This window comes from Chiloscyllium plagiosum, unplaced genomic scaffold, assembly GCF_037043375.1.
Source record: "Chiloscyllium plagiosum isolate Xiang-an unplaced genomic scaffold, Cpla_swu_hap1 HiC_scaffold_1, whole genome shotgun sequence".
NCBI classification, from domain to species: Eukaryota; Metazoa; Chordata; class Chondrichthyes; order Orectolobiformes; family Hemiscylliidae; genus Chiloscyllium; species Chiloscyllium plagiosum.
This window is the reverse complement of record NW_028270139.1, coordinates 90,714,108-90,740,224: the sequence shown is the minus strand read 5'-3', so window position 1 is coordinate 90,740,224 and position 26,117 is coordinate 90,714,108. Positions and strand designations below refer to the sequence as shown.

At 41.0% G+C, this 26,117-nt stretch overlaps 1 protein-coding gene across 5 annotated transcripts in view; it reads right to left on the bottom strand.

Annotated features, from left to right (window-relative positions):
* The window catches only part of pde4d (phosphodiesterase 4D, cAMP-specific), a 1,351,522-nt gene that overhangs the window by 898,553 nt on the left and 426,852 nt on the right, over positions 1-26,117 (bottom strand). Inside the window, exon 1 of one of the 5 annotated variants that reach the window (XM_087988832.1) lies at positions 4,433-4,892. The exons of 3 other annotated variants lie outside the window; for them this stretch is intronic. In XM_087988832.1, the coding sequence (XP_087844958.1) occupies positions 4,433-4,701 (269 nt within the window). In that variant the 5' untranslated portion in view covers positions 4,702-4,892. Of the gene's footprint in view, positions 1-4,432; positions 4,893-26,117 lie in introns of those variants that run through there. One more of the 5 variants, XM_087988838.1, reaches the window with a different exon arrangement.

Genomic DNA, 26,117 nt, shown 5'->3' with positions numbered 1-26,117 from the left:
CTCAATGTTGAAATTGAGTTCAATGTTTGAATATATTTACAACCGAGATTGATAAATTTCTAAATACCAATGAAGATAGTGAGGGAAAAAGACATTGAAATGGCTGATCAGGCATGATTGTGTTGATAACAGATTTGGCTCGATGGGCTGAATGGTCTACACTCCTACACTCTTATGTTGCATATTCCTATACCCATTAGCCAAGTAGCTTCACATTGTTTTTCTCTCTTTCTATATGCGACACATACAGTGCTGACTTTTTCAGTGATCCATGTCATTACTCTCGAATTCTCGATGAGATGCTGTACAATAATAACACTTACATTTTATTGCCACTGTCATTATTTTTCTCCAATCTCATGACTTTGAATTTATCCACATTAAATAATATGTGAAATTTATTCACCAGTTCACCCAATCTATTTCAATCCTTTTAAGTTCAGCCAGCAATTTCCCGACGGTTTGCATTTCCGATAGTTTGGTGCTGCCTATAAACCTGTGGAATTTTGGTTTCTGTAACCAATTCCAAATCATTTAAACACATTCCGAATGGCAATAGCCACAGCATCAGAGAGGTTACCTACCACACAACAGATCCAATTTTATGTACAATCTGCTGCAGCTCATTTTCAATCTATTTCAGAGACAATTCAATTGTGCTATGACTTCTAGCCTTGTGGATTAACACTTTATGTGGCATTTATAAAATGATTTGCTAAAGTCTAAATAGGCTAATATCCACAATATAGTTATTTTCAATCAACCTGCTTGAACATGCTGTGACACACTTCTGTGACAGGAAAGACTTGAACTGGAATCTTCTGGCTGAGAGGTAAGGATATTACCACTGCACCATATGACCATTAATAACATCTACAATATATTTTCAAATCAACCTTATCAGAGATGTTATTACACACTACTGGAGCTAGTGTGACCTGAACCTAGGCCTCCTGGTCCAGAGGGAAGGACCCTAACACTGTGCCACAAGTACTTATAGCCAATCTAATCAGATATGTTATGACACACCACTGGATAATGTGGACCTTCTGGCTCAAAGTAGGGACAGTACCACTTCACCACAAAAGGCTCTGACAACATCCACAGTATTTTTTTTTCCTATTATCCTCTGGAGCAGGTGTACCTGAACCCAGGCCTCTTGGCTCAGAGGTAGGGACATTACCACTGTGGCACAAGAGCCCTCCAATATCTACAAGATATCACACTGGCACCAAGGGTATTCATCAGAAAATAGCATCAAGAAATCAGTCAAGCATAATTCTCCCCAACCCCAGAAAGCCATGCTCAGTCCCTGCTGTTATTCTGTACTGAAGTAGGCTAGGATTGCAAAGACACAGAGTATATTTTAACCAAAGAAACAACTGTGCAGGAAACACAAAACTGAAAAATAACTACAGCTCAAATAAGAAAATTAATTCACAGTAAACTTGCAATGACTGCAGCACAAAATAGAATAGCAGTTGAAATAGCACCCTTCGGTGACAACTGTTTCAGGACACATTGATGAGGTAAATGTGGTTTGGCACAAGTAGTGAGTCAAGCTCTTAACTGAATGTATCTTCCCTCATTTTCTGGCCACAGATGTTTCTGAAAACTCCTCTGTTTATTACAACTGTTTACTGAGGAATGGCTTATAATATAAATGTTCCCTGTGGGAGCAAAGACTGAGCCAGAGTCATAAACATTGAGGGTGATGGTGACCTTGACCATCATAGGCAATGCAGACCATGGCGTTGGAGGTTGTCTGCTGGTCTCTTTACAGCCAAGAGGATTTAATTTGGTTTCAATCTTTCATCACTGGAAAAACCCACTGAAAGCCCCTTAAACCACATATTGATCCACTTCAGCCTTCCATCGTGAGGGTCTCAAAAGAGGATTCCTCGAATCATGGCCAGCACAGTGACTCTGGTTAGCACTGCTTGCTAACAGCACCAGGGACTCGGGTTCAATTCCAGCCTTGGGCAATTGTCTGTGTGGAGTTTGCACGTTCTCCCCGTATCTGCATGGGTTTCCCCCAGTGATCCAGTTTCCTCCCCAATCCAAAGCCGTGCAGGTTCGGTGAATTGGCCATGCTAAATTGCCCATAGCGTTCAGGGATGTGTAGGTTAGGTGCATTAGTCAGGGGTAAATGTAGAGTAATAGGGTAGGGGAATGGGTCTCGGTGGGTTACTCTTCAGAGGGTCGGTGTGGACTTATTGGGCCAAAGGGCCCGTTTCCACACTATAGGGATTCTATGGTCATGTTTATTTCTTAACCAACATCACTAAGACAGGTTACCTGACCACTGTCATGGTGCTTTTTTGTGGGATGTTGCTGTGCATAAATGTGTTGTTATCTTTCCTACAACAGTGATTATTCTTCATTGTTGCAAAGGGATATCCTGAAGCTATGGAAACTGTTATATTAGATATTAGATTACTTACAGTGTGGAAACAGGCCCTTCGGCCCACCAAGTCCACACCGACCCGCTGAAGCGCAAACCACCCAGACGTATTCCCCTACATTTACCCCTTCACCTAACACTACAGGCAATTTTAGCATGGCCAATCCAACTAATCTGCACATTTTTAGACTGTGGGAGGAAACCGGAGCACCCGGAGGAAACCCATGCAGACACGGGGAGAATGTGCAAACTCCACACAGTCAGTCACCTGAGGCAGGAAATGAACCCGGGTCTCTAGCGCTGTGAGGCAGCAGTGCTAACCACTGTGCCACCGTGCCACTCACAAGATTGTCTTTCTTAGACTCTTCTGATTATTCCTCCCTTCTACCTACCAGCATCAATTACACAAAGATCCACCCTAATATATCACAATGTTTCACAGTCACTGAGATGTACAGCATGGATGTACATTTAGGTCCAACTCATCCGTGCTGACCAGATATCCTAAATTAATCTAGTCCCATTTGCCAGCACTTAGCCCATATCCCTCTAAACCCTTCCTATTCATATACCCATCTAGATGTCTTTTAAATGTTGTTGTTGTACCAGCCTCTAACATCTCATTCCATACACACACCAACCTTTGTGTGAAAATGTTGTCCCTTAGGTCCCTTTTAAATCTTTCCCCTCTCACCCTAAACGTATGCCCTCTAGTCTGGACTCCCCAAACCAGGGAAAAGACCTTGTCTACTTACTTTATCAACGGTTGATTCCATAACAGTGTTAATGGAAAAAAATTATAGGAATTATACATGACCTTTTAAATAGGCCACATATTTCCAAGGCAGTTTGGGAAGTAAGCAATTAAGCAGTGCGAGGGGACACTTGAAACCAGCAGGTTAGCAAACAGCTGGAATGGAAATATTTAGGTCATAGGGAAGCCAATAGACTAACAAGCTCCAAGATTAAGGGGAAAACAGATGAGTCAAGTACCACAAGTTCAATATGCATGTGGCCTTCTCTGGTCCAGTCCTGAGCTCTTACTATCTCAAGGTATGCTGCTCAAGATTTTCCATTCCTCATGAACTGAGTTCTATTGAGAAACCCACTGGAGAGGAACATGCATCCTCCTATTTTGTGAAACGGCATGGTTGTTCACCAGGACGACACACAGTAATACAGCTGTATAATTTCAGATTGTCTATGCATTACAAATACTTGATTCTGACCACAATATTGTCGCTCCTGCCTAATAATTGCCTTCAGATGCATTCTGTGATTCTTCCACATCAAAAAAATGACTTTTTCTAAATGCAAATTGTGACCTTTCAGAATAGTAAAGAAATTCATGCCCGACTTGGAGTTTGAAACTGAATACAATTTTTTACAAATCTTTTCATCCTGAAATTCTGAGGAGGAAAATATGCAAAGAGGCTACCGGCAACACAATAAATTTCTTCAATCGCAAGCAGTTTTAAAATCAGATACAATTTGTCAGAATTGTGAAGTGAAGTCAATCTGTATTCTTCCCAGTTTTCGAAGATTGCTTTCAGTGATAAATCATTTTACAGGGCACACTGGCAGGAGTTCTGTGAACATACACATACACCTTTATAGTTTATGTACCTTTCCCTTTTCACAATCATTCTGGGTGTTATTTTTTTACACTGGGAAAACTAAAAATGACACATCTTTGGCAATTTAACTGCTCATCAAAGGGTGATGCCAGATTATCTGTCGTATTTGCTACTGCGTTTTATCCTTTGCAGAAACAATAAAGGCATGTGTACAAATTTGATTTTGTGGATTTCATGATCTCTTAAATCTAGCAAGCTGTTTGGAAAGATTACAAATTTAAGTCTCATAATCAAACATTATTTGGAAACTATATCCAAATATATTTCAACCAAAGGCATGTTACTGTGGAGCAAAACATATAATGGATAACAACGTCATTTCACAAAATAAAATCGAAATGTTAAGTGTGCAACTAGGTTATTAGTACTGAGTAAATTCATGAATTCTCACCAGGTATGGGCCACTGTAAAACGACGCTTCTTCTGATGTTTATTCAACATCATTCTTCGCAGAAGTCGGGGTGAATTTCTGGGTGAAATGTTAGGAGATAACCTGGGTGAAATGGATGGTGACTTCCGTGCAGCTTTACCTTTTTCATGTCCCAGCAAGTTTCCACTGAGGATTTTTACAAGAGCCTCATTGAGTAAAGGAGTCGGGCGAAATTCTTTCCTTGGATCAGGCGAGGCGATAATGTCCTGGCTTGTTGCTTGTGCTGCCATTATTTTGCAAAAATCATCCACAGAGATCCTCTGAATCACTCAACAAGTCAAATGACACAAGATGCTTTAAGCCTTCGTTGTGAGAGTCAAAAGGTATTGTTAACAAATATGTCAGCAGATTTTCACCACAAGAGGTTTTCTGAACACACTGTTCAGATGCTTTACCTCAGAAGCAATTACGATTTTGGGATTCAGGAAAATTACAAACTTAACTGTGTACCCAAATCAATTTTGAAAGAACCTATTGCTGTAAGGCAAGCCGCTGAAAAAAAGGAGGGTTAAGGATGAACACACCCCACCCACTGTCAGCACAAGCCAACAACCAATCAAATACGCTACAATCGGAAAGTCAGGTTTTGCAGTTACTTCTAGCTCTGTGAGTACAAAGTATTCAGTATGAGGATCCCATCAGTTATATAAAATAAAATACTGCAGTATTCATAACCAGTATCTCTTCTGGGTATTTTTGACTCTTCTCTGCAATTTATATTTTCAGGAAATGAGTCCCATGACAACCAGAAAGTAAACGTTTTCCTGCCGCTGTAAAACTGGGCTCTTGTCCAATATATCTTGATTCAACAGATAGCAGCCTGAGAAGCTCCTATCATATTGTGTACTCTGTTCATGTAAACATGGAAAAGCTTTTTATATTGTTGTCAGAAAAGGGTCAAAATTAGCATGCCTATATATCACATGCAATAATATTCTGCGTGACAAATATATTTTTGTTTAATTAACCCTTCACTCATCATAATTTTGCAATTTTCAATACTGTATTTTTTCAGGTTTCTGCATTTCTGCTTCTGTGCAGAATGTTATTTTGCTGTAAATTCGATATAACCCTGAAATTGGTCAAAATTGAGAGACAATTTCATGTGTTACATACATAATTGCAATTGGTGCTGACTTATATGCAGCATTAATGGAGTAAGATCAGCTTTTCACTCAGGTGAATATGCACTAACAGGCTTTCTGAAAGATAACTTTAATTGCCAGGATTAAGACTTGGTGCATGTTTGATTAACCAATCTCAGGGGAAAGTGAGAGCTGCTGGAGAGATTCTGGAAATCAGAGCTGAGAATGTGGTGCTGTAAAAGCACAGCAGGCCAGGCAGCATCCGAGGAGCAGGAGCATCATTCCTCAGGAAGAGCTTCTGCTCCTCTTCTCAGATGCTGCCTGGCCTGCTGTGCTTTTCCAGCACATTCTCAACAGCTAATCTCGACAAGGCTTTCTCTGAGTTGCATTAGTATCAGGAAAGCTAGTAGTTAGGCCATTTGTTTCTCATCTCTGTACAGTGGAGTATGATTAGATTAGATTAGATTCCCTACAGTGTGGAAACAGGCCCTTTGGCCCAACCAGTCCTCACCGGCCCTCCGAAGAGTAACCCACCCAGGCCCATTTCCCTCTGACTAATGCACCTAACACAATGGGCAATTTGGCATGGCCAATTCACCTGACCTGCACATCTTTGGACTGTGGGAGGAAACCGGAGCACCCAGAGGAAACCCACGCAGACAAGGGAGGATGTGCAAACTCCACACAGACAGTTGCCTGAGGCTGTAATCGAACCTGGGACGCTGGTGCTGTGAGGCAGCAGTGCTAACCACTGAGCCACTGTGTGATTACTTGTAAATGAAAATGAAATCAAAATGGATTCTGCAACTTCTTCCATAACTAATCCATAATAACATAATTAAATACTTTGAAAGTGATATAAACCACTTTTAAACCATTTGTGAATGTCATGTAACACCAAGGAATCATACAAAGTAGGGAAATTTGACAATAGAACAATCTTAAAGGCTTTGCATGAAGAATTCAGAATAAATTTAATAAGTTAAATGCGGAAATGGAGATAACTGGGTAAGATTCGGTGGTGAATACTGAGATATTGTTGCAGGGAGACCAGGTTTAGGAACTCAATGGTCGAGGGTATTGACTGTTTTAGAAAAAATAGTCAGGAAAGAAAAGGACGTGGTGTAGCTTTGTTAGTTCGAGAAGAGATCAGTGTTGTAGTGTGAAATGATCTAGCACTGGAGATCAAAGCTAAGAATCAGTCTGGGTAAAAATAAGAAACATCAAGGGAACGAAATCCAGGTAGGAGTAGGTTAGGAGAAATCTATAGCTCTCCAAACAGTGGCCCACAGTACAACCCAGAAAATCCTGGGGACTTGTGGGAAGAAAACAATAATGATAGAACATAGAACAGTACAGCACTGGAACAGACACTTTGCCTCACAATGTTGTGACGAACATGACTCCCAACTAAACATACCCTTATGGCTGCCCTTGGTCCATATCCCATCATTCTTTGTATGTACTTATCTTTTAAGGTGATTGGAGGAGATGTCAGAGTAGGTTCTTGACATAGAGAGTGATGGGTTCATGGAATGCACTGCTAGCAATAGTGGTAGAGTCAGATACATTGAGATATTTAAGCAACTCTTGGATTGGCACATGGTAGTTAGTATAATGAAGGATATGTAGATTAGTCTGATCTTAGAGTAGGATAAAAGACCGGCACACCATCAAGGGCCGAAGTGCCTGTATTGTTCTATGTTCTACGTTCTATGAGATACTCAATTGCTCCCAACTAAAATATATTCCAGAATGGAAGGAAGATTGTAAGAAAAGGAAGAAACATCCATAGCTAAGCAAGGAAGTTAAAGAAAATAAAGACAAAATCTATGGCATACCACATTGAAAGGCAACTGGTAGGCTGGAAGATTGGGTAAATTTTAAAGCTAAAAGAAAGTTTACTAAAAATGTCATAAAAAGAGCAAAGGTAAATTATGAACAAAAACTAGCACAAAGTACAAAAAAAACCCAACTGTTTCTGTAAGTATACAAGACAGTAGTGAGTAATGAAAATGAATGTAGGTGTCTTGGAGGATGAGAATGGGATGTTAATAATGGGCAACACAGAAATAGCAGAGTCACTAAATCAATACTTTGCTTCAGTTTTCATGGTGGAGGATGCTAGTACCATCCCAATAGGAGCAGGTAATGTAGGGTTATAGAAAGAAACTAAGAATAATCATAGAACATAGAAAAGTACAGCACAGAACAGGCCCTTTGGCCCACAATGTTGTGTCGAGGTTTAATCCTAATGTAAAATATAATAACTTAACTAACGCACCCCTCAACTGACTGCTCTCCATGTGCATGTCCAGCAGTCGCTTAAATGTCCCTAATGACTCTGGTTCCATCATCACTAGAAAAACCATACTGAACAAGCAATTGGGTTTGAAGGCAAATATGTTCCCAGTGTCTTAAAAAAAATTGGCAGCAGATATAGCGAATCCATTGATTATAATATTCCAAAATTCTCTGGATGGGGGAAAGGTTCCTGTGGCTTGGAAAAGGAGGGATGCAGGAAAAAGGAAACTACAGACCAAATAGTTTATCACGTGCCATTGAGGAATTGATAGAATGCATTATTAAGGAAGTAGTAATAGGACATTTGGAAAGTCAAAATATAATCCGACAGAGTCAGCATGATTTTATGAGGGGTAAATAATGATTGACTAACTTTTATTCATTCACAGGATGAGGATGTTGCTGGATAGGCCAGTATTTATTATCCATCCCTGATTTCTCAGAGAGTAGTTAAGAGTCAACCACATTGCTATGGGTCTGGAATCATGTGTAGGCTCAATCAGGTGAGGATGGCAGTTTCCTTCTCAAAAAGGATATGAATAAAGCAGATGCATTTTTCTGACAATTACCAATGGACTCACGGCCATCATTAGACTATTAATTCCGGATTTCGGTTCTGATTAAATTTAAATTCCACCATCTGCCATGAAGAGATGAAGATTTAACAAACAATATGGATAATGGAAATCCTGTAAATCTAGTATATCTGGACTTCCAGAAGGAAATTGATAAGTCAATGCACAAAATATAATGCACCAGGCAGCATCACATGGAGCTGGGAGTGATTTATTTACTTGGATAGAGAATTGGTCAACCATCAGAGATTAGAGAGTTGGGATAAATGGTTGGCAAGATGTAACTAATGCCAAAGGGTTCTATCCTTAGTCCCAACTATTTACAATCCATATTAATGACTTGGATGTGGGGAATAGAAAGTACTACAACCAAATTTGCAGTTGACTCTAAAATGGGTAGGGAAGTAAGTTACATTGAAGAAATAAGAAATTCACAAATGGATATGGATAGGTTAGGTGAATTTGCCAAAATTTGGCAGGTGAAGTTTGGCATAGATAAGTGGAAGGTGATCTATTTTGGTCAGAGGAATAGAAAGGCAACTTATTATCTAAAATAGAGTCATAGAGTCATAGAGATGTACAACATGGAAACAGACCCTTCGGTCCAACTCATCCATGCTGACCAGATATCCCAATCCAATCTAGTCCCACCTGCCAGCACCCAGCCAATATTCCTCCAAACCCTTCCTATTCATATACCCATCCAAATGCCTCTTAAATGTTGCAATTGTACCAGCTTCCACCATATCCTCTGGCAGCCTTTTCCATACTCGTACCAACCTCTGTGAGAAAGCGTTGCCCCTTAGGTCCCTTTTATATCTTTCCCCTCTCACCCAAAACCTATGCCCTCTAGTTCTGGACTCCCCGACCTCAGGGAAAAGATTTTGTCTATTTATCCTATCCATTCCCCTCATAATTTTGTAAACCTCTGTAAGGTCACCCCTCAGCCTCCGACGGTCCAGGGAAAACAGCCCCAGCCTGTTCAGCCTCTCCCTGTAGCTCAGATCCTCCAATCCTGGCAACATCCTTGTAAATCTTTTCTGAACCCTTCCAAGTTTCATAATATCTTTCCGATAGGAAGGAGATCAGAATTGCATGCAGTATTCCAACAGTGGCCTAACCAATGTCCTGTACAGCCACAACTCCTATACTCAATACTCTGACCAATAAATGAAAGCATACCAAATGCCTTCTTCACTATCCTATCTACCTGCGACTCCACTTTCAAGGAACTATGAACCTGTACTCCAAGGTCTCTTAAGAGATACACTTCAGAGTATTTCAGTGCAGTGAGATTGTGGTGTTTTCGTGCATTAATTGCAAAAAAACTAGCATGCAGTTAGTGAGAAAGGCAAATGGAATTTTGGTAAGATTGGAGGAGCGATGTAGTTGCACTGGAGGTAGTTCACAGGCCATTCTCCAGATTGAAGACAATGACGTGTGAAGGATGTTTCCTCATGTGGGGCAATCTAGAACAAGAGTTGTAGTTTTAGGATAAGAGATAGCAGACATCAAACAGAGGAGAAATTATTCCCCTCAAAGGGTTATGAATCTGCAGGATTCACTACCCCAGAGTGTGGTGAATCGTGGGACATTGAGTCAATTGAGGAGATAATCAGAATTTTAGTTAGTAATGGGTTGAAGGATTATGGAAAGCAGGCAGGAAAGTGGAGTTGAAGCTGATTTGTGATCAGTCATGATTGTATGAAATAGCGGATCAGACTTATGGGGCTGAATTGCCTGTTCCTGCTTTTACTTCTTGTGTTCCTCTGTTCTAATGGCAACCAATTTTTGTTTAGCAATTTGAGAATTCCCACAGTGTCTTTTACGTCTGCCCAAGATAGCATTCAGGGCCCAGCTTTAATGGTATATGTACAAGATAGCTCCTCTAATAATTCAGCACTATTATATTGCACCGAAGTATCAGCTTATTACGTGCTGCAATTACCAATAATGCCTTGAAAGGGCTCTCAACTATGCTCTACTGAGCTCAGCAGATGGTTGGGGCTTTGCAGTGATCAAAATTTGAATAATTTGGCAGGTGATTAATTGATCTAAGTTGAAAGGTATAGTGCAGCTGAAGGACTGAATTGTAACAATAGCACGCTACTTCCCAATGTCAACATACAAATTAAGAACAAAAGTAATCACCCAGTCTCTTAAACCAACTCCACTATTCAATAAGATTGTGGCTGATTTGACTATTCCACATTCCCACCCATTCTGAAAACCTTTCATCCTCTTGATTATCAAGAATTTATCTAGCTCTCCTTAAATGTATTCACATGCTCTGCTTCCACAGCCTTTTAAAGATGATTTCCAAAGACCTTCTGTAAGAAAAGATTTCTTTTTGTGGAATCATAATGCAGAAAGAGGCCATTCAGTCTGCACCAACCCTCTGAAGATCATCCCAGCCAGATGCAGCACTCCCTATTACGCTGCATTTAGCATGGCCAATCCACTTATCCTGCACTTTTTTGGGTTGTGGGAGGAAACCAAAGCACCAGCAGAAACAGGGTGAATATGCAAACTCAACATTGACAGTTGCCCAAGGCTGGGGGAATCGAACCCAGTTCCTTAGCACTGTGAGGCAGCAGTGCTAGCCACTAAGCCCTCGTGCCACCTTCTGTCTTAAATCAGCTACCCTCAGGATCTTTTCTTTCGATCAGTTACCTCCAATATGAGGGCTGGGTACAGCATTTCGTTGGAATCAGCAGCATCGTGTACTGATGTGCTTTCAGAGTGTTCAGCAAAATGCAGCAATCATAAAATTGGCATTTTAAAACAGATGATGTCCCTGCTGTCTATGATACGTTTTGTTATTTTTCCCCTAAGCTCATTGTTTTCTATTTTTCCCTCAACAAATGCTTTTCCATATCCAAAGCTTCCTGCAAACAATTTACATCCAGACTTCCACCAATGCTGGTTTTTCACTGGAATATGCATAACTTGGTTCACCAAATTATTATTCCCTACAGTGGGGAAGTGGCATTGCCTCTGTTAATGTTTATCCACAACTACAGGGCAAAGCCTGGGGAGAATAGACTTTTGAAGAAACAAAGCTTTGGCCTAGAAATAATTCCATGCCTGTAATTAATTTGCATGTTACAGTTTAAACTGAGCAACTATGATGTATTACAGAGGACTTAATTTGAAGCTCCTTTGGTAACTTACAATGACATGTATCAATTGTTTTAGATTCATATATCAATTACTCCAGAACAAACACTGCAGTCACATTATTGGTTTTTGTGCCCACTGGGAGTTGAATAGATATCTCAGTTCCCTATAATACTATCCCACTAACTTCGTTATCAAAATAGGAAAACATGTTTTCCCTCAGTTAGTTGGTTCAATGGGGTTGGAATTTAGGTTGCACAGGCGACATGGCCATTTTATTAGGCAGGATGTCTAACTTTCCCCATGAGGTTGGTTTGCATGATAAATTCAGCAGCAGGTTAGTACCATGTCAAGCATCAAGCCAGCCCACGGCTTGTTTGAAGTTTCAATAAAAAGTACTTTTAATCAACCTATTCAGACATGTTATGACCCACCTCTGATGTCACAGAATCACTGAATTAATAGGCTGCTGAAGGAGACCATTTGACGCATCATATCTACACCAACTCTTCAAACCACATGAACCAAAACCTTCTGATCCAGAGGTAGGGACACTACAGTTCCTCTACTTGCTTGCAATACATCCAAATACTGTGAATATAAATGAGCGTGAAACATGCTTTTCATAAAGCCTGATCCTCAGGATAACGTTAGCAAAGCATGAGAATCTTGAGGCACCCAGATCAGGTGATATATTGGGAACTGGTCATTGTTCATCAAGACATGCAGCCACAGTGTTTCATGGGAATCCTGTGCCAGTGTCCCTTGAGGTTACAATGGCACTCAATTGGCTTTCAGGATATCATGGGCAACATTTGCAGCATTTCACAGGCAGCCACATATCGGTGCATAAAGGAGGTGACCAATGTCCTAATTAGTCATGCCAAGTATTTCATCCACTTCACTTTCAGCAAAGATAACCAAGCAGTAACACTGACTGCGATCGGTGCCAGTAGTTATTTCCTCTATTACATCTGATCATTGACTACACTCCTGCGGTCACAAAATCTCCCTGGGATCAGCAAGTTGCATTTATAAATCATAAAGGGTTTCACTCCTGGGTTAGTCAACTGGTGCATGAAGATTGATCCACAGTGACAGGGAATACTTGCTGCATACATGACTGGTGACATCATGAAAATAAAACAGAAAAAACTGAATGCTGGAAATCTGAAAGAAAAACAGAAATTGCCAGGAAAACTCAGCAGGTCTGGCAGCATCTGTGGAGAGAAAGCAGAGTAAACCTTTTGAGTCCAGTGACCCTTCTTTAGAACTCAAAACTTTCAACATATATTCTCCACATCCTAGACTGGAAGGGGCAGAGGAGCAGAGTCACATATAGTTGCTAGTACATGGTCATAGCAAGAATTTTATGCACTTTCCTTCTCATCCACTGTGCCTAGGTGTTATGCCAACATGAGCAGCAATGTGGGAGACATTCTGCTGAGTGTTTTGTCATAGAATCATACAGCATGGAAACAGTCCAACCAGTCCATACCAACCATGTTCCTAAACATGACCAGTCCCACCTGCGTCCATTTGACCCCTATCTCTCCAACCTTTCCTTTTCTTGGACTTAAACAAATATCTTTGAAACATTGTAACTGTACCTGCATCTATCACTTCCTCTGTCACTTCATTCCACACATGAACCACTCTGTATAAAAAGGTTATACCTCTTGTCCTTTTTAAATCTTTCTCCTCTGTCCTTAAATATATTCCCCTTAGTTTTGAACTCCTCCACCTTAGGGAAAAGACCTTTGCTATTCATGTTATCATAATTTTATACATCTCTATAGAGTGACGCCTCAACTTCCTTCCCTTCAGTGTAAAATCTCCCAGCCTATTTTTAAAATTGAAAACCCTCCATTCCCAGCAGCATCCTGGGAAATCCCAGCTTTTTAATGGTCTCCCACACTGGTGAAGGCATGGCTCCCTCGGCCTTCCCTGCTGAAGCCATTGGAGTCAGTGGTGGACAGGATGAGGAGATATCGCTAACCATGAGGGTGTCCTGACAGCAAGGTCCAGGGTTAGCTGGTCCATGCTGCTCGTTCATCTGGATATATAATGACACCTTCCTGAAGAGGTGGTGGTCCTGGAGAGAGGTTCCGGGACCTTATCCTCCTCTCACTATCCCCTCCATGAGATGAAGTGATACAATGCAGGTAAGAGTGCATTTATATCAAATGCCCAACTTGATTCTCCATGCCATCATTTCCGTGGGTGAAACAATACAGTCCAATGGGCAAGACATTATCACCACTTTTTTCCCTAACCTTTTTTTGCAAAAGTGACACGAGAGCTAAATTTTTGGACAGATGACCGAATTCTTTGTAAGTCCAAATTCAACCCATTTTGGTACTGGGGATTATTGTAGACACAAAGTGATTTTGTGACAGAATTCAGTGAATGGGAAAAAAATTGATTCATTCTAGAGTCTGTGGACAGCAACCTCATACTGTAAGTCTATCTGTTTGAGGAGTTTCTTTTCAAGGCTTTAACATTGATTGTTCCTTTATAAATTGCTCTACCTCTTCAGCGTTGATGCACTCTGCAGTATACTCACAATTAGTTTTTATAAAACCAAATACTTCATTTCAAAATTCATTAAGTAACATTTAAAAAGGGACAGTATATTTGCAAATATCTAAAATTACACTATAGGCTTCATTCCAGAGAAATGCTGATAGGATGTGAAGCTCTCTTTTCAAAAAAGAGAAAATTTTGTGTCATAAACAGTATCATCTTGCTTTACATTGGATGTGACATTTGTTTATGAATCTATCAGTGTAATTATACCTAATTACAGTGAAACACTAGAATGCCATTTGAAGGACATTGGTTCACATTTCATTTTTGGCTCACACTCAGAGCTAATTATCTGCAGTGAAAAGACTTTATATAATATTTTGTATGTGGTCAGGCTCCTAGAGTCAATAGGGGAAACAAATGACATGGGTCTGAGTCATATCTTTCTATCAATATGGACAAGCATTAACATGATCATGGAATGCACTGCAGGCAAGAAGATTGTGTTCTAGTCTTTCACATTAAATGTAGTCGTTAAAAAAAGTGATAAGAATGTGGGGACACAGAGATGACACAATGCCCAGATGCAATGTAGACTGATTGCAAATATGGAAATTTAGTTCATGTACGAAGTTCCAGTAATTTTTTCAGTTTAAATTTGGAGTCAGACTGACAGAACATTCAAGCTGCAAGTTGAGTATCTCGTTAAACACCATTACCTGGTTAAAAATCACACAGCACCAGGTTACAGTCCAACAGGTTTATTTAAAAGCACTAGCTTTCGGAGTGCTGTTCCTTCATTAGGTGGTTGTGGGGATAGTATTGCTCCATTTTCTACTTATTTTGCAGCTTCCAGTAGCCAGTGAGTCATTTTCCTTTGAGTCAAATTTAGGAGAGTGCAACTTTCTATTATTTTAAATATATAAATGTATTCACAAATTAAATTAATAAAAGGTGCAAAACCAAAGCATTTCATCTTGCATCTTCAGGACTGGAATTGAAGAAAACAAACTTGGAAAGTGAACACGAATTGATATAACATGAGAAGAGGGTGCTGATAGCTTGGATAATAGTTGGCATGGAGTTGCAGTAAAAACTGTTAACTGTCAATGTTAGTTAACTAGAAAAAAATCAGACCAGGGAGAGACAAACTGAATTATCAGGGTGTTGCCATGGGGAATGCAGCAGGGAGTGGTAGTCTCCATGACATTTCCTCAGTTAAAAAGATTTCAATGTATAAATGATTTCCTTTTACCATAAAGAACAGGGTCTTGTGTGTTAATATTTGTTGCCTCCAGCATGCACAAATGGATCATGCAGTGTGTATAAAGTAAATTTGTTTTCCTTTTCAAGTTTGGTTTTTTGCATTTCAGTTGTGATTAATGCAAGATGAAAAGGTTTGACTTCATGTCCCTTTTTCATAACATGTAAGTTCTGTACTGCCAGGTAATTATCTAAATAAATAAATTTGATGATACAGACATGGCAGGTGTGGCGTGATAGCAGCACTTAGGGATCTGTGGAATGCATTGCCAATCTGGACATCCGGACTTGTTATAAGTGTCTGCAGTTTGCGGAGTTGCTGAGCTGGAGTCCGACTCATAGCCATTTACAGAGCACCTAAGAGTGGTGGACAGTTAACTGGATAGTTTGTTCCCAGAGACACAGTCACATGTCAGGCAGCACTTTAAAACTGGCTATTGATCAGATTGCAACGGTGTCACTGTGAATCAGGTAGGTATAGTAAAGCAACATGAAATGCTAATGGAACCTCAGCTCTTGACATTACCTAACAGTAACAAAATGCTTGCTACCTTTGTGGATGAATGAGAAGGAATGCATGAGCAAACTGACCATTGTGCTGGATACTGTTCAAGAGCAAAAAACAAAAATGAATCTGGTAGTGACAGGCAACACCACAGCTACAATGTCAGAATTATTCAGCATAGATACAGGCCCTTCGGTCCAACTTGTCCACGCTGACCTGATATCCTAAACTGATCTAGTCCCATTCGCTAGCATTCGGCCCATATCCTTCTAAACCCTTCCTATTCATTTACCCATCCAGATGCTTTTTAAATGTTGTCACTATACCAGCCTCAACCAGTTCCTCTGACAGCTTGTTCCATACACACACCACCTTCTGTGTGAAATGTTGCCCCTCAGGAACCTTTTAAATCTTTCCTCCTCACCTCAAACCTATGCTGTCTAGTTTTGGATTCCCCTAACCTAGAAAAAGACCTTGGCTACTCACTCTATCCATGCCCCTCATGATTTTATAAACCTCAATAAAGTCACCACTCAATCTGACACTCCAGGAATAAAAGCCCCAACCTCTTTAGCCTCTTCCTATAGCTCAAACCCTCCAATAACCCTTACATCTCTGTAAATCTCTTCTGAACCCTTTTAACATCCTTCTGAACACTTTTCACAACCTCTTTCCTACAGCAGGGAGACCAGGAGTGAATGCAGTATTCTAAAAGTGTATTAACCAATGTCCTGTACAGCCACAACACAACATGACCTCCCAACTCCTCTACTAAATGCACTGACCAATAAAGACAAGCATGCTAATCGCCTTCTTCACCACCCTGTCTACCTGCAACTCCGCTTTCAAGGAACTGTACTCCTGCACCCCAAAGTCTTTTTGTTCGGCAACACTCCCCAGGGCCCTCCCATTAACTGTATAAGTCCTCCTCCCGTTTGCGTTATCAAGATGCAACACCTCACATTTATCTAAATTAAACTCCATCTGCCTCTCACTGCCTCATTTGATCATGGGTCCATTGTACTCTGAGATAACCTTCTTCACTGTCCACTACCAGTTTTGGTGTCATCTGCAAACTTACGAGCCATACCTCCTGTATTTACATCCAAATCAATTATATAAATGATTGTCACAGGCTTCCAGCCTGAAAAACAACCGTCTACTATGACCCTCTGTTTCCTGATTTCAAGCTAAATTTTGTATCCAATTGGCTAATTCCCTTGCATTTTCTTATCACCTTTCTTAAATAATAACATCACATTAACCACCCTCCAGTCCTCCAGCACCTCACCTGTGGCTCTCGATAATACAAATATCTCAGCAAGAGGCCCAGCAATCACTTTCATAGCTTCCCACAAAGTTCTGGGATATACATGATCAGGTGCCAGGGTTTTATCTACCTTTATGTGTTTTAAGATGTCCAGCACCTCCTCCTCTGTAATACAGACACTTTCCAGGACATCCCTAAGTTCCCGAGCTTCTAGGTCTTCTCTACAGTAAATACTGACGCAAATTATTTGTTTAGTATCCCACCCACCTCCTATGGTTGCACACATAAATGGCCATGTTGATCTTTAAGTGACCCTAGTCTGTCCCTAGTTACTCTTTTACTCTTAATGTACTCATAGAATCTCCTTGTAATCTCCTTAACCCAATTTGCCAAAGCTATCTCATATCCCCTTTTTGCTCCTCTAACTTTGCTCTTAAGTATACTCCTACTGCCCTCATATTCCTCGAAGGATTCACACGATCCCAGCAGGCTATACCTGACATATGCTTCCTTCTTTTTCTTGATCAAGGGTGATTCAGAGGATTGAGGCAGAGGACATACTGTTCTCTGCAGCCATAACCAGAAGTTCTGAAGAAGAGTCATACTGAATTCAGAACATTAACTGTTTCTTTCCCCACTGATGCTGCCAGACCTGCAGACTTTCTCAAGCACGTTAAGTGTTTGTTCCAGATTTTCAGTACCCACAGTATTTTTTTGCTTTCTGATCAGTAACCTTTCTAAAAGTGGTTGCTGCAGCCAAGGTATGAATACTGAAGAGCCCCTCACATGCGACATAGACTTACCTAACTGATGCTATACTTGCCGTGAAACAATCACACATATCGACTTCTGCATTTTCTGCCTGCCAGCCTGTCACAAACATGCAGCAGTGAGGTGAGCCAGCCTGCCTGATCGACATGGACCTCCAGCTTCTTATCAATGAGAGCAGACACAGGAGGGTTGGAAATGGTCTCCAGTAATCACGAAACTGGCAGGATTAACATCGGAAGGCCTTTAACAAACTTCTGCAGTGTGGAAATGTAAGAAAGACCTCCAAGAAGCTACCTATAGGTCCTTGGCCACACAGTCTGAAACATGCCAAGCAGCTGAGAGTCTCAGGAAACATGCTATTCCTTCATTTTGGAAGGGCATGTACTTATGACACCCACACAGTCTTTAGGAATCGTTGTAGCATACTGCTTATAGTGATAGATGAAAGGCTGACATGTTGTCTCCAACCATCTGCTCTTCTCCATGCAGGACTGACATTCTTCAACCTTTCCTTCTTGTCCCTTCAGAAGAGCGTGCACAATGTCCAGTTTCCTCTTGAGGTTCCTCAGCACTTTTTCAGATTTTCAGTAACTGCTTTTTTTTAATTTGGTGCACTAGTTGAGAAGGCAGAAAGGATATTTCCCTTTGTTCACCGAGGCTTAATATGAGAACTAAGAGGCTACGCTGATGCAGTACAAAACACTAATCAGACACCAGCTCAAATACCATGTTTCATTCTGATGAGCGCATTACAGCAAGATTTTGGATGTGCGAGAGAAGAGTTTCCTGTAGTTGTTTAGAGTATGTGGGCTTCACTGGGTAGGTCAGCATTTATTGCCTATCCCTAATTTCTCTCTGGGCTGTTAAGAGTCAACCAAATTGCTGTAGGTCTGGAGTCACATGTAGACCAGACCAGGTAAGGATTGCAGATTTCCTTCCCTAAAGGACTTAGTGAACCAGATTGGCTTTTATAGCAATTGACAATGGTTTCATGGTCACCATTAGCATAGTTTTATTTATCTGAGAATATTACTGAATTCAAATCTTACCATCTGATAGGGTTTCTTCAGAGTTTTCAGGTTTGTTTTCCAAGATGGCTAGATTCTTCTTCAACTGCCTTTGATTGCATTTGAAACAAACTTTAGAACCAACTTCCCAACCCCTCGAGGGAACCCAACTGGGACCTGCAGGCTCCCCTTTTATAGAGATCACATTGGGTTCCATGACTCCTGGGTTTTTTGCCAGATCAATGCACATCAAGTAACAGGGTCCTTTAAATGATTAGATTCCTTACTGTGTGGAAACAGGCCATTTGGCCCAACCACTCCACACTGACCTCCAAAGAGTAACCCATCCAGACCCATACCACTAATTTAACCCTGTCTAATGGACCTAACACTACAGGCAATTTAGCATGGCCAATTCACTGATCTGCACATCTTTGAACCATGGGAAGAAACTGGAGCACCCGGAGGAAACCCATGCAGACATGGGAAGAATGCGCAAGCTCCACACAGACAGTCGCCCGAAGCAGGAATCTGGTGCATTAGATTAGATTACTTACAATGTGGAAACCGGCCCTTTGGCCCAACAAGTCCACACTGACCCTCCAAAGAGCAACCCACCCAGACTCATTCCCCTACATTTACTCCTTCACCTAACACTATGGGCAATGTAGCATGGCTAATTCACCTAACCTGCACATTTTTGGACTGTGGGAGGAAACCGGAGCACCTGGAGGAAACCCACGCAGACATGGGGAGAATGTGCAAACTCCACACAGACAGTTGCCAGAGGCAGGAATTGAACCTGGGTCTCTGTCACTGTGAGGCAGCAGTGCTAACCACTGGGCCACCTTGCCACCCAGGGTAAGCGAATTGGTCTGGGTGGGTTACTCTTCGGACAGTCAGTGTGAACTTGTTGGGCCGAAAGGCCTGTTTCCATACTGTAGGGAATCTAATCTAAAAAAAATGGTTCAAAGAATTGCGGGGTTGAAGGTATGTGGCCTGTGTCCATTGCACATCCATTGGGACTTTCGTTGTACTGATGAATGGGATTCTCAGCCTCTGCCTGGAAACCCTAACAGATACCTGTGGGTAAATTTTACAACAAGTTGTGATACATGGCATTTTCTGAGGTTAGTAAATTCATTTGGTATGGAAGAATCTTTTCAGTAGTCTTTCCATTTCATAGTAGCTACCTGCTACGTGGGAAGTAGGGAAATGTTGTGTTACTGCAGTATTAAAGGGACTATAGCTGCTAGAAAGGGAAAGAAGCACAGGCAATTCAGAGAAACTTCAAAATGGCCAAATTGAAGAACCACACAAGCAGTTTTCTGTGATAATAATCCTCAAATTCTTGGCTGCTTTTGTGAATGTGACACTGCAATTCATGGTATAATAGATCTGGAAACTAACAACTTCAGAAAATTGACCAAAGCTAATTGAAATCTGCGAAGGCTGAAAGAAATTGCTGGAATGATAACTCATAGGAATACAGGAACAGAATGAGAGCATAATTAATCTGATCTTAGCTCCATCCAAGTGACTTGGCTCCATATTTATCCTGGACTGTGGTCCAGCAAAAATCTCATCAATCTTAAATTTAAATTATTAACTGAGTTAGCATCTGTTGTTTTATATTTTGGAGAAAGTTCAACAATTCTGTCACACTTTGCATGAAGATGTGTTTCCTGATTTCTTTCTAAGTAATCTGGTTCTGATTTTTAAGGCTATGTCCCCTTGTCCTAGACCACCAGTGGAAAACATTCTCTTTAACCTTTTAAGCACTTTCAAAATCCTAAATCCCTAAGGTCATGGCTTAAACGTTTTTATTCCAGGGTCCACAAGCCTAGTTTGTATAATCTCTCCTCACAATCGAACCATTGCAACACTTGTAAAATTTCTGATGAATTCATTCTTTCCAATGCCTATGTATCTCTTCCAAGGTGCATCGCCCAGGAACTATACATGTAATCCAGATGTAGTGCAACCAGAGCTTTGTATGGCTGTAAAAAAACTCTCTCCCCTTCCCCTTCCATATTCTCATCGTCTCCTTATAAAGGTAACAATCCTTTCATCTTTTTGACTATATTTGTAGCTGATGCTGATATTTTAGTGACCTCTATATATAGATTCATTAATTTCTTTGGATCTTCATTGTTCCTAGATTTTCACCACTTAAAAATTATCGTGAGCTGTCATTGATAGCAGTCCAAAACAGAGAAACTTACTGGATAACTTTGTTTTAACCATCCTTTATTGGTCAGTGCATTGCATACATCAGTTGGGAGGTCATCTTGCAGCTGTGCAGGACATTGATTAGGTAGCTTTTAGAGTATACTGCATTCAATTCTGGCCTCCCTGCTATAGGAAGGATGTTCTGAAACTTAAAAGGGTTCAGAAAAGATTTACAGAGATGTTGCCAGGATTGGATAGTTTGAGCTATAGGGAGAGGCCGAATAGGCTGGGATTAGATTAGATTAGATTACCTACAGTGTGGAAACAGGTTGTTTTCCCTGGAGTATCAGAGGCTGAGAGGTGACCTTGTAGAGGTTTACAAAATCATGAGGGGCATGGATAGGGTGAATAATCGAGTTCTTTTCCCCAGGGTAGGGGAGTCCAAAACAGAAGCCATAGGTCTAAGGTGAGAGGGAAAGATTTAAAGGTACCTAAGGGGTAATGCTTTCACACAGAGGGTGATGCGTGTATGGAAAGAGCTGCCAGAATAAGTTGTTGAGGCTGTTATGATTATAACATTTAAAAGGCACCTGGATGGGTCTTTGAATAGGAAGAGTTTAGCAGGATACGGAAGAAACACTGGCAAATGGGACAAGATTAATCAGCATGGATGAGTTGGACCAAAGTTCTTTATCTGTGCTGTATATCTCTGACTCAATCTGCCACCATTTCTCCCACTCCTATAATCAATAGCATGCTCCCATCCACACTACTACATCACCAAACATTGTCATATGCAAGCCCAAATATATGGTTCTCTATTACATTGCCAAAATCATGAGTACTAACAACAATTTGAGAAGCCAACAGACTGCACTAGTCAGTTCCTTTCAATTCTTGTAAATACCCATTCGCGAAGCATTTCAGGGAACATCTCTGGGACTCACACATCAACCAATCCCACTGCCGACCACTTCAACGCCACCCCGCCGTGCTACCTCGTGCTCCCTTGTTCATCAACTTCACAAACACCTTCCACCCGGACCTCAAGTTCACCTGGACTTTCCTGGACACCTCCCTCCCCTTCCTGGACTTGAATGTTATGACATTTCAAGTGTTCATCCAAGTACTTTTCCAAGTACTTTAAGGGTATGAGGTTTCCTGCCTCAACTATACTCCTAGGCAGTGTATTCCAAGCCCCCACCACCCTCTAGGTGAAAATATTTTTCCTCTAATCCCTTTTAAAATTCCTGCCTTTCACTTTTAATTTATACCATTTGTTATAACCCTTCAACTAAGGGGAACAGCTGTGTTCTATTCACCCTGTCCATGCCCTTTGTAATCTTATATAACTCCCTCCTCAACCTTCTCTGCTCCAAACAAAACAATGTGAGCTTATTTAGTCTCTCTATGCTGAAATGCTCCATCCCAGGCAACATCCTGGTGTATCTGCTCTGCACACTTCTCCAATGTAATCAAGTCCTTCCTATAATGCAGCAGCTAGAACTGCAGACAGTACTCCAACTGTGGCCTGACCAACAGTTTATATAACACCAATATGACCTCCCTGCTGTTGTAATCCATGCTACAATTGATAAAGGCAAGCATTCCATATGCCTTCTTAACCACCCTATTAACATGCCCAGTAAATGTCAAGGATCTATGGACCAGACCCAAAGATCCCTCCGTTCCTCTGAGATTCCTAACGTCCTGCCATTCATTAACTACTCCCTTGTATTGTTCCTTCTTCCAAAATGTATCACCTCACTTTTATAAGGGTTAAATCTTATCTGCCATTGAGCTGGCCAGCTGACAAGTCCATTCATAGCTTCCTGTAAGCTAAAGTCTTTCACCTCGCTGTTATCCACACCGCCAATCAGTGTCACCTGTGACTTATCATCCATCCCACATTCTCATCTCCATCATTCATGAATATCACAAACAATAAGCAGCCGAGCACTGATCTCTGTGGTTCGCCACTGCATACCAGGCTCCAGTCACACAAACGGTCTCCTACCACCACTTATTCAGTCTCTCTTCATCGCTGAAATGCTCTTTGCTAACTGAACCAATTTCAATTCCCCTTGCCAAGTTACCTTGGATCTCACCAGCTTTTGTTGAAAAGTGTGGTGCTGGAAAAACACAGCAGGCCAGGCAGCATCCGAGGAGCAGGAGAATCGATGTTTCAGGATTAAGCCCTTCTTCAGGATTCCTGAAGAAGGGCTAATGCCCGAAACGTCGATTCTCCAGCTCCTCGGATGCTGCCTGGCCTGCTGTGTTTTTCCAGCACCAGACTTTTCAACTCTGGTCTCCATGATGTGCAGTCCTCACTTTCTCCTAGTTGATCTCACCAGCTTTTACCTTCTTTATCAGTTTTCCTCGTGAGACCTCGCCAAAGGCCTTGCTGAAATCTATATACACAACATCAACTGACCTTCCCTCATCCAAACAATTGGTCATCTCCTTGAAAAATTCCACCAGGCATGACCTCCCTCTGACAGCCATGCTGACTATCCCTGAGCAAACCTTGCCTCTCTAAATGGAGATTAATTCCCTCTTTCGCTATTTTCTCCAATAATTTATTTGCCAGTGTTGCTGGACTCACTGGTCTATAGTTCTGGATGGAAGTGGGTATGGAAGGATCAGCCTCAGGATCTTTGGTGAATATCTGCAGTCCATCTTAGAGGAAGTGGATGCTTGTGTTTATGGTGTCAATCAAGCAAGCTGCTTTGTCCTAGATGGTGTCAATCTTCCTAAGTATTGTTGAAGCTGCACGCAGCCTGGCAAGTGGGGAGAATTCCATCACACTCCTGACTTGTTCCTTGTAGATGGTGGACAGGCTTTGGGGAGTTAGGAGCGAGTTACTTGCTTCAGTATTCCGAGCCTCTGACTTGCTCTTGTAGCCACTGTGTTACTGTGGCCTGCCCATTTGAGTTTCTGGTCAAAAGCAACCCCCAGCATGTTGACAGTGGGGGATTAAGTGATGGTCCCGAATAGACCCTACTCTTTCTCTGGTTATTCTCTTTTCCTTAATATACCTTTCAAATATCTTGGGATTCTCCCTAATCTTAAGCATTTTATATGTCCCTCTTTGCTCCCCTAATTGCTTTTTTGAGATTCCCCCAGCACTTCCAATAATCCTCTAAGGCCTCTCTTGTCTTGCTCCCTTTGTACCTGTTATATATTCCTCTTTCCCTTTTGATCCAGTCTGTCGTATTCCTCAACATCCAGGGCTGGCTGGGCTTATCTCTCCTACATTTCACCCTAAAGGGAACATATTGGGCTGTACTCCCCCGTAGCTTTTTGAATGCCTGTTCAGCTGCAGATACACCCTTAAGCAACTGTTCCCAGTCTATTTTGGCCAGATGCTGCCTTATTTTAATAAAATCTGTCTTACCCCACTCCAAAACCATTTTAATCTAATGTTTCTCATCAAGATTGGAAATGTGTTTATTTTCTCAAGGGCTGCATTTTCTGCAGGGATGCAAAAATTGGCTGAGTGATAGGAAACAAACATTAGAGGTAAACGGATATTTTTCAGGACAGAGAAAGGTTAGTAGTCAAGTGACTTACAAGAATTGTCCCAGGAATGAGATACTTCAGTTATAAGGTTGAACAGAAGAAGGTGGTATTGTCCTCCTTGGGGGAAAAAAAGGCAGCTGAGAGGAGGTTCAATTGAGACTTTCAAAATGATGAGCATCCTGGATAGAATAGATGGGGAGAAGATGATTCCACTTGTTTGAAAAAATGAGCAAGGTGGCATAGATTTAAATTGATGGACAAATGAAGCAAGGGTGATGTGAGAAAACCTCTTTCATACATTAGTTATTAGTTAGGATACGGAAAACACTATCTGAAAAGGCAGTGAAGGCAGGTTTAGTTGAAGCATTCAAGAGGGCATTGGATGAATATTTGGATAGAAACGGCTTATGTGAATATGGGAGAAAAGATAGGAGATTTGCAATAGGTAATGGTGTAAGCATGGCAGGCTGAATATCCTACTTCTGCACTGTAACAACTCTAATTCTGGGATTTTGATATTCAAGGATATCCTTTGATTTTCAAGGGTTCCCTTGCATTCTCATTAATTCTTTTGTTAGGTGATGCAATCATATAATCTTCTGCATTTATGGGATGTTTACCAGATTCATTCATTTCACAGGAATGAAGTCGATAGCTAGAGGAGGTGCTGTCAGTAGCAGCTTTGTGAGAAGCTGCCTCAAGGTGCTTAGACGAAATCTCCTTAATTTGAGGTTGTGGAGGTGTCAGAGAGAAAGACATTATATAAGGAATCCACATTAAACTGTAATAGTGCATGGCATTAGCAGCTTTGTTAAAGTCACAGGGACAGACATTCAGTCCAGAAAATAGCACTGAGTGAATGCACAGAAGTTTGCCAAAAAGAAAACTAGTTACAGCTGTGTGACCTGTACAAGGAGCTTTAGTGTAGAAATAAGATAATCTTTCACTGAGGTTTGGGTCCTTAAGATTATTGTTGGGGTGAGAGGGTAGAATCTTTCTCACTAATATTTAGAAGACATTTAATGTAATTAATGTAATATTTCTAATTTTTCTCTTTTGTGTACTAATTATTGTATTGTATTCTTTATATTATAGTGTCACTTCACATTCTTTCTACCAAAGTAAATCACTTCATACTTGCCTGCATTGAAATTTATCAGCCAGCTGTATGCCCCATATATTCGCCTTTATTGCAATTATCACACCACTTACTTGGCTGTCACATTTATTCTCAGTGTCTCTCAAGAGGAGAATCAGAGAAATTTATAGCACTTCAGGAGTCAAATGAAGAGGGCACTCAGTGAACTGTGTATTTCCACCATACTACATTGTCACAACATCATTACAGTTACGTGGCTCCTCCTTGAGGAGTTTCCTTATTTGGTTGCTATTATATAATTATTAAGCTGAACATTTAAAAAATCTTCAAAGGGGTTTCCATTTCAACGTGCATGCTTCAGGCCACTCCACATCCAATAACCAGCTCTAAAAACACTGTTGAAATTTTGACAGCTGTGAAAGCT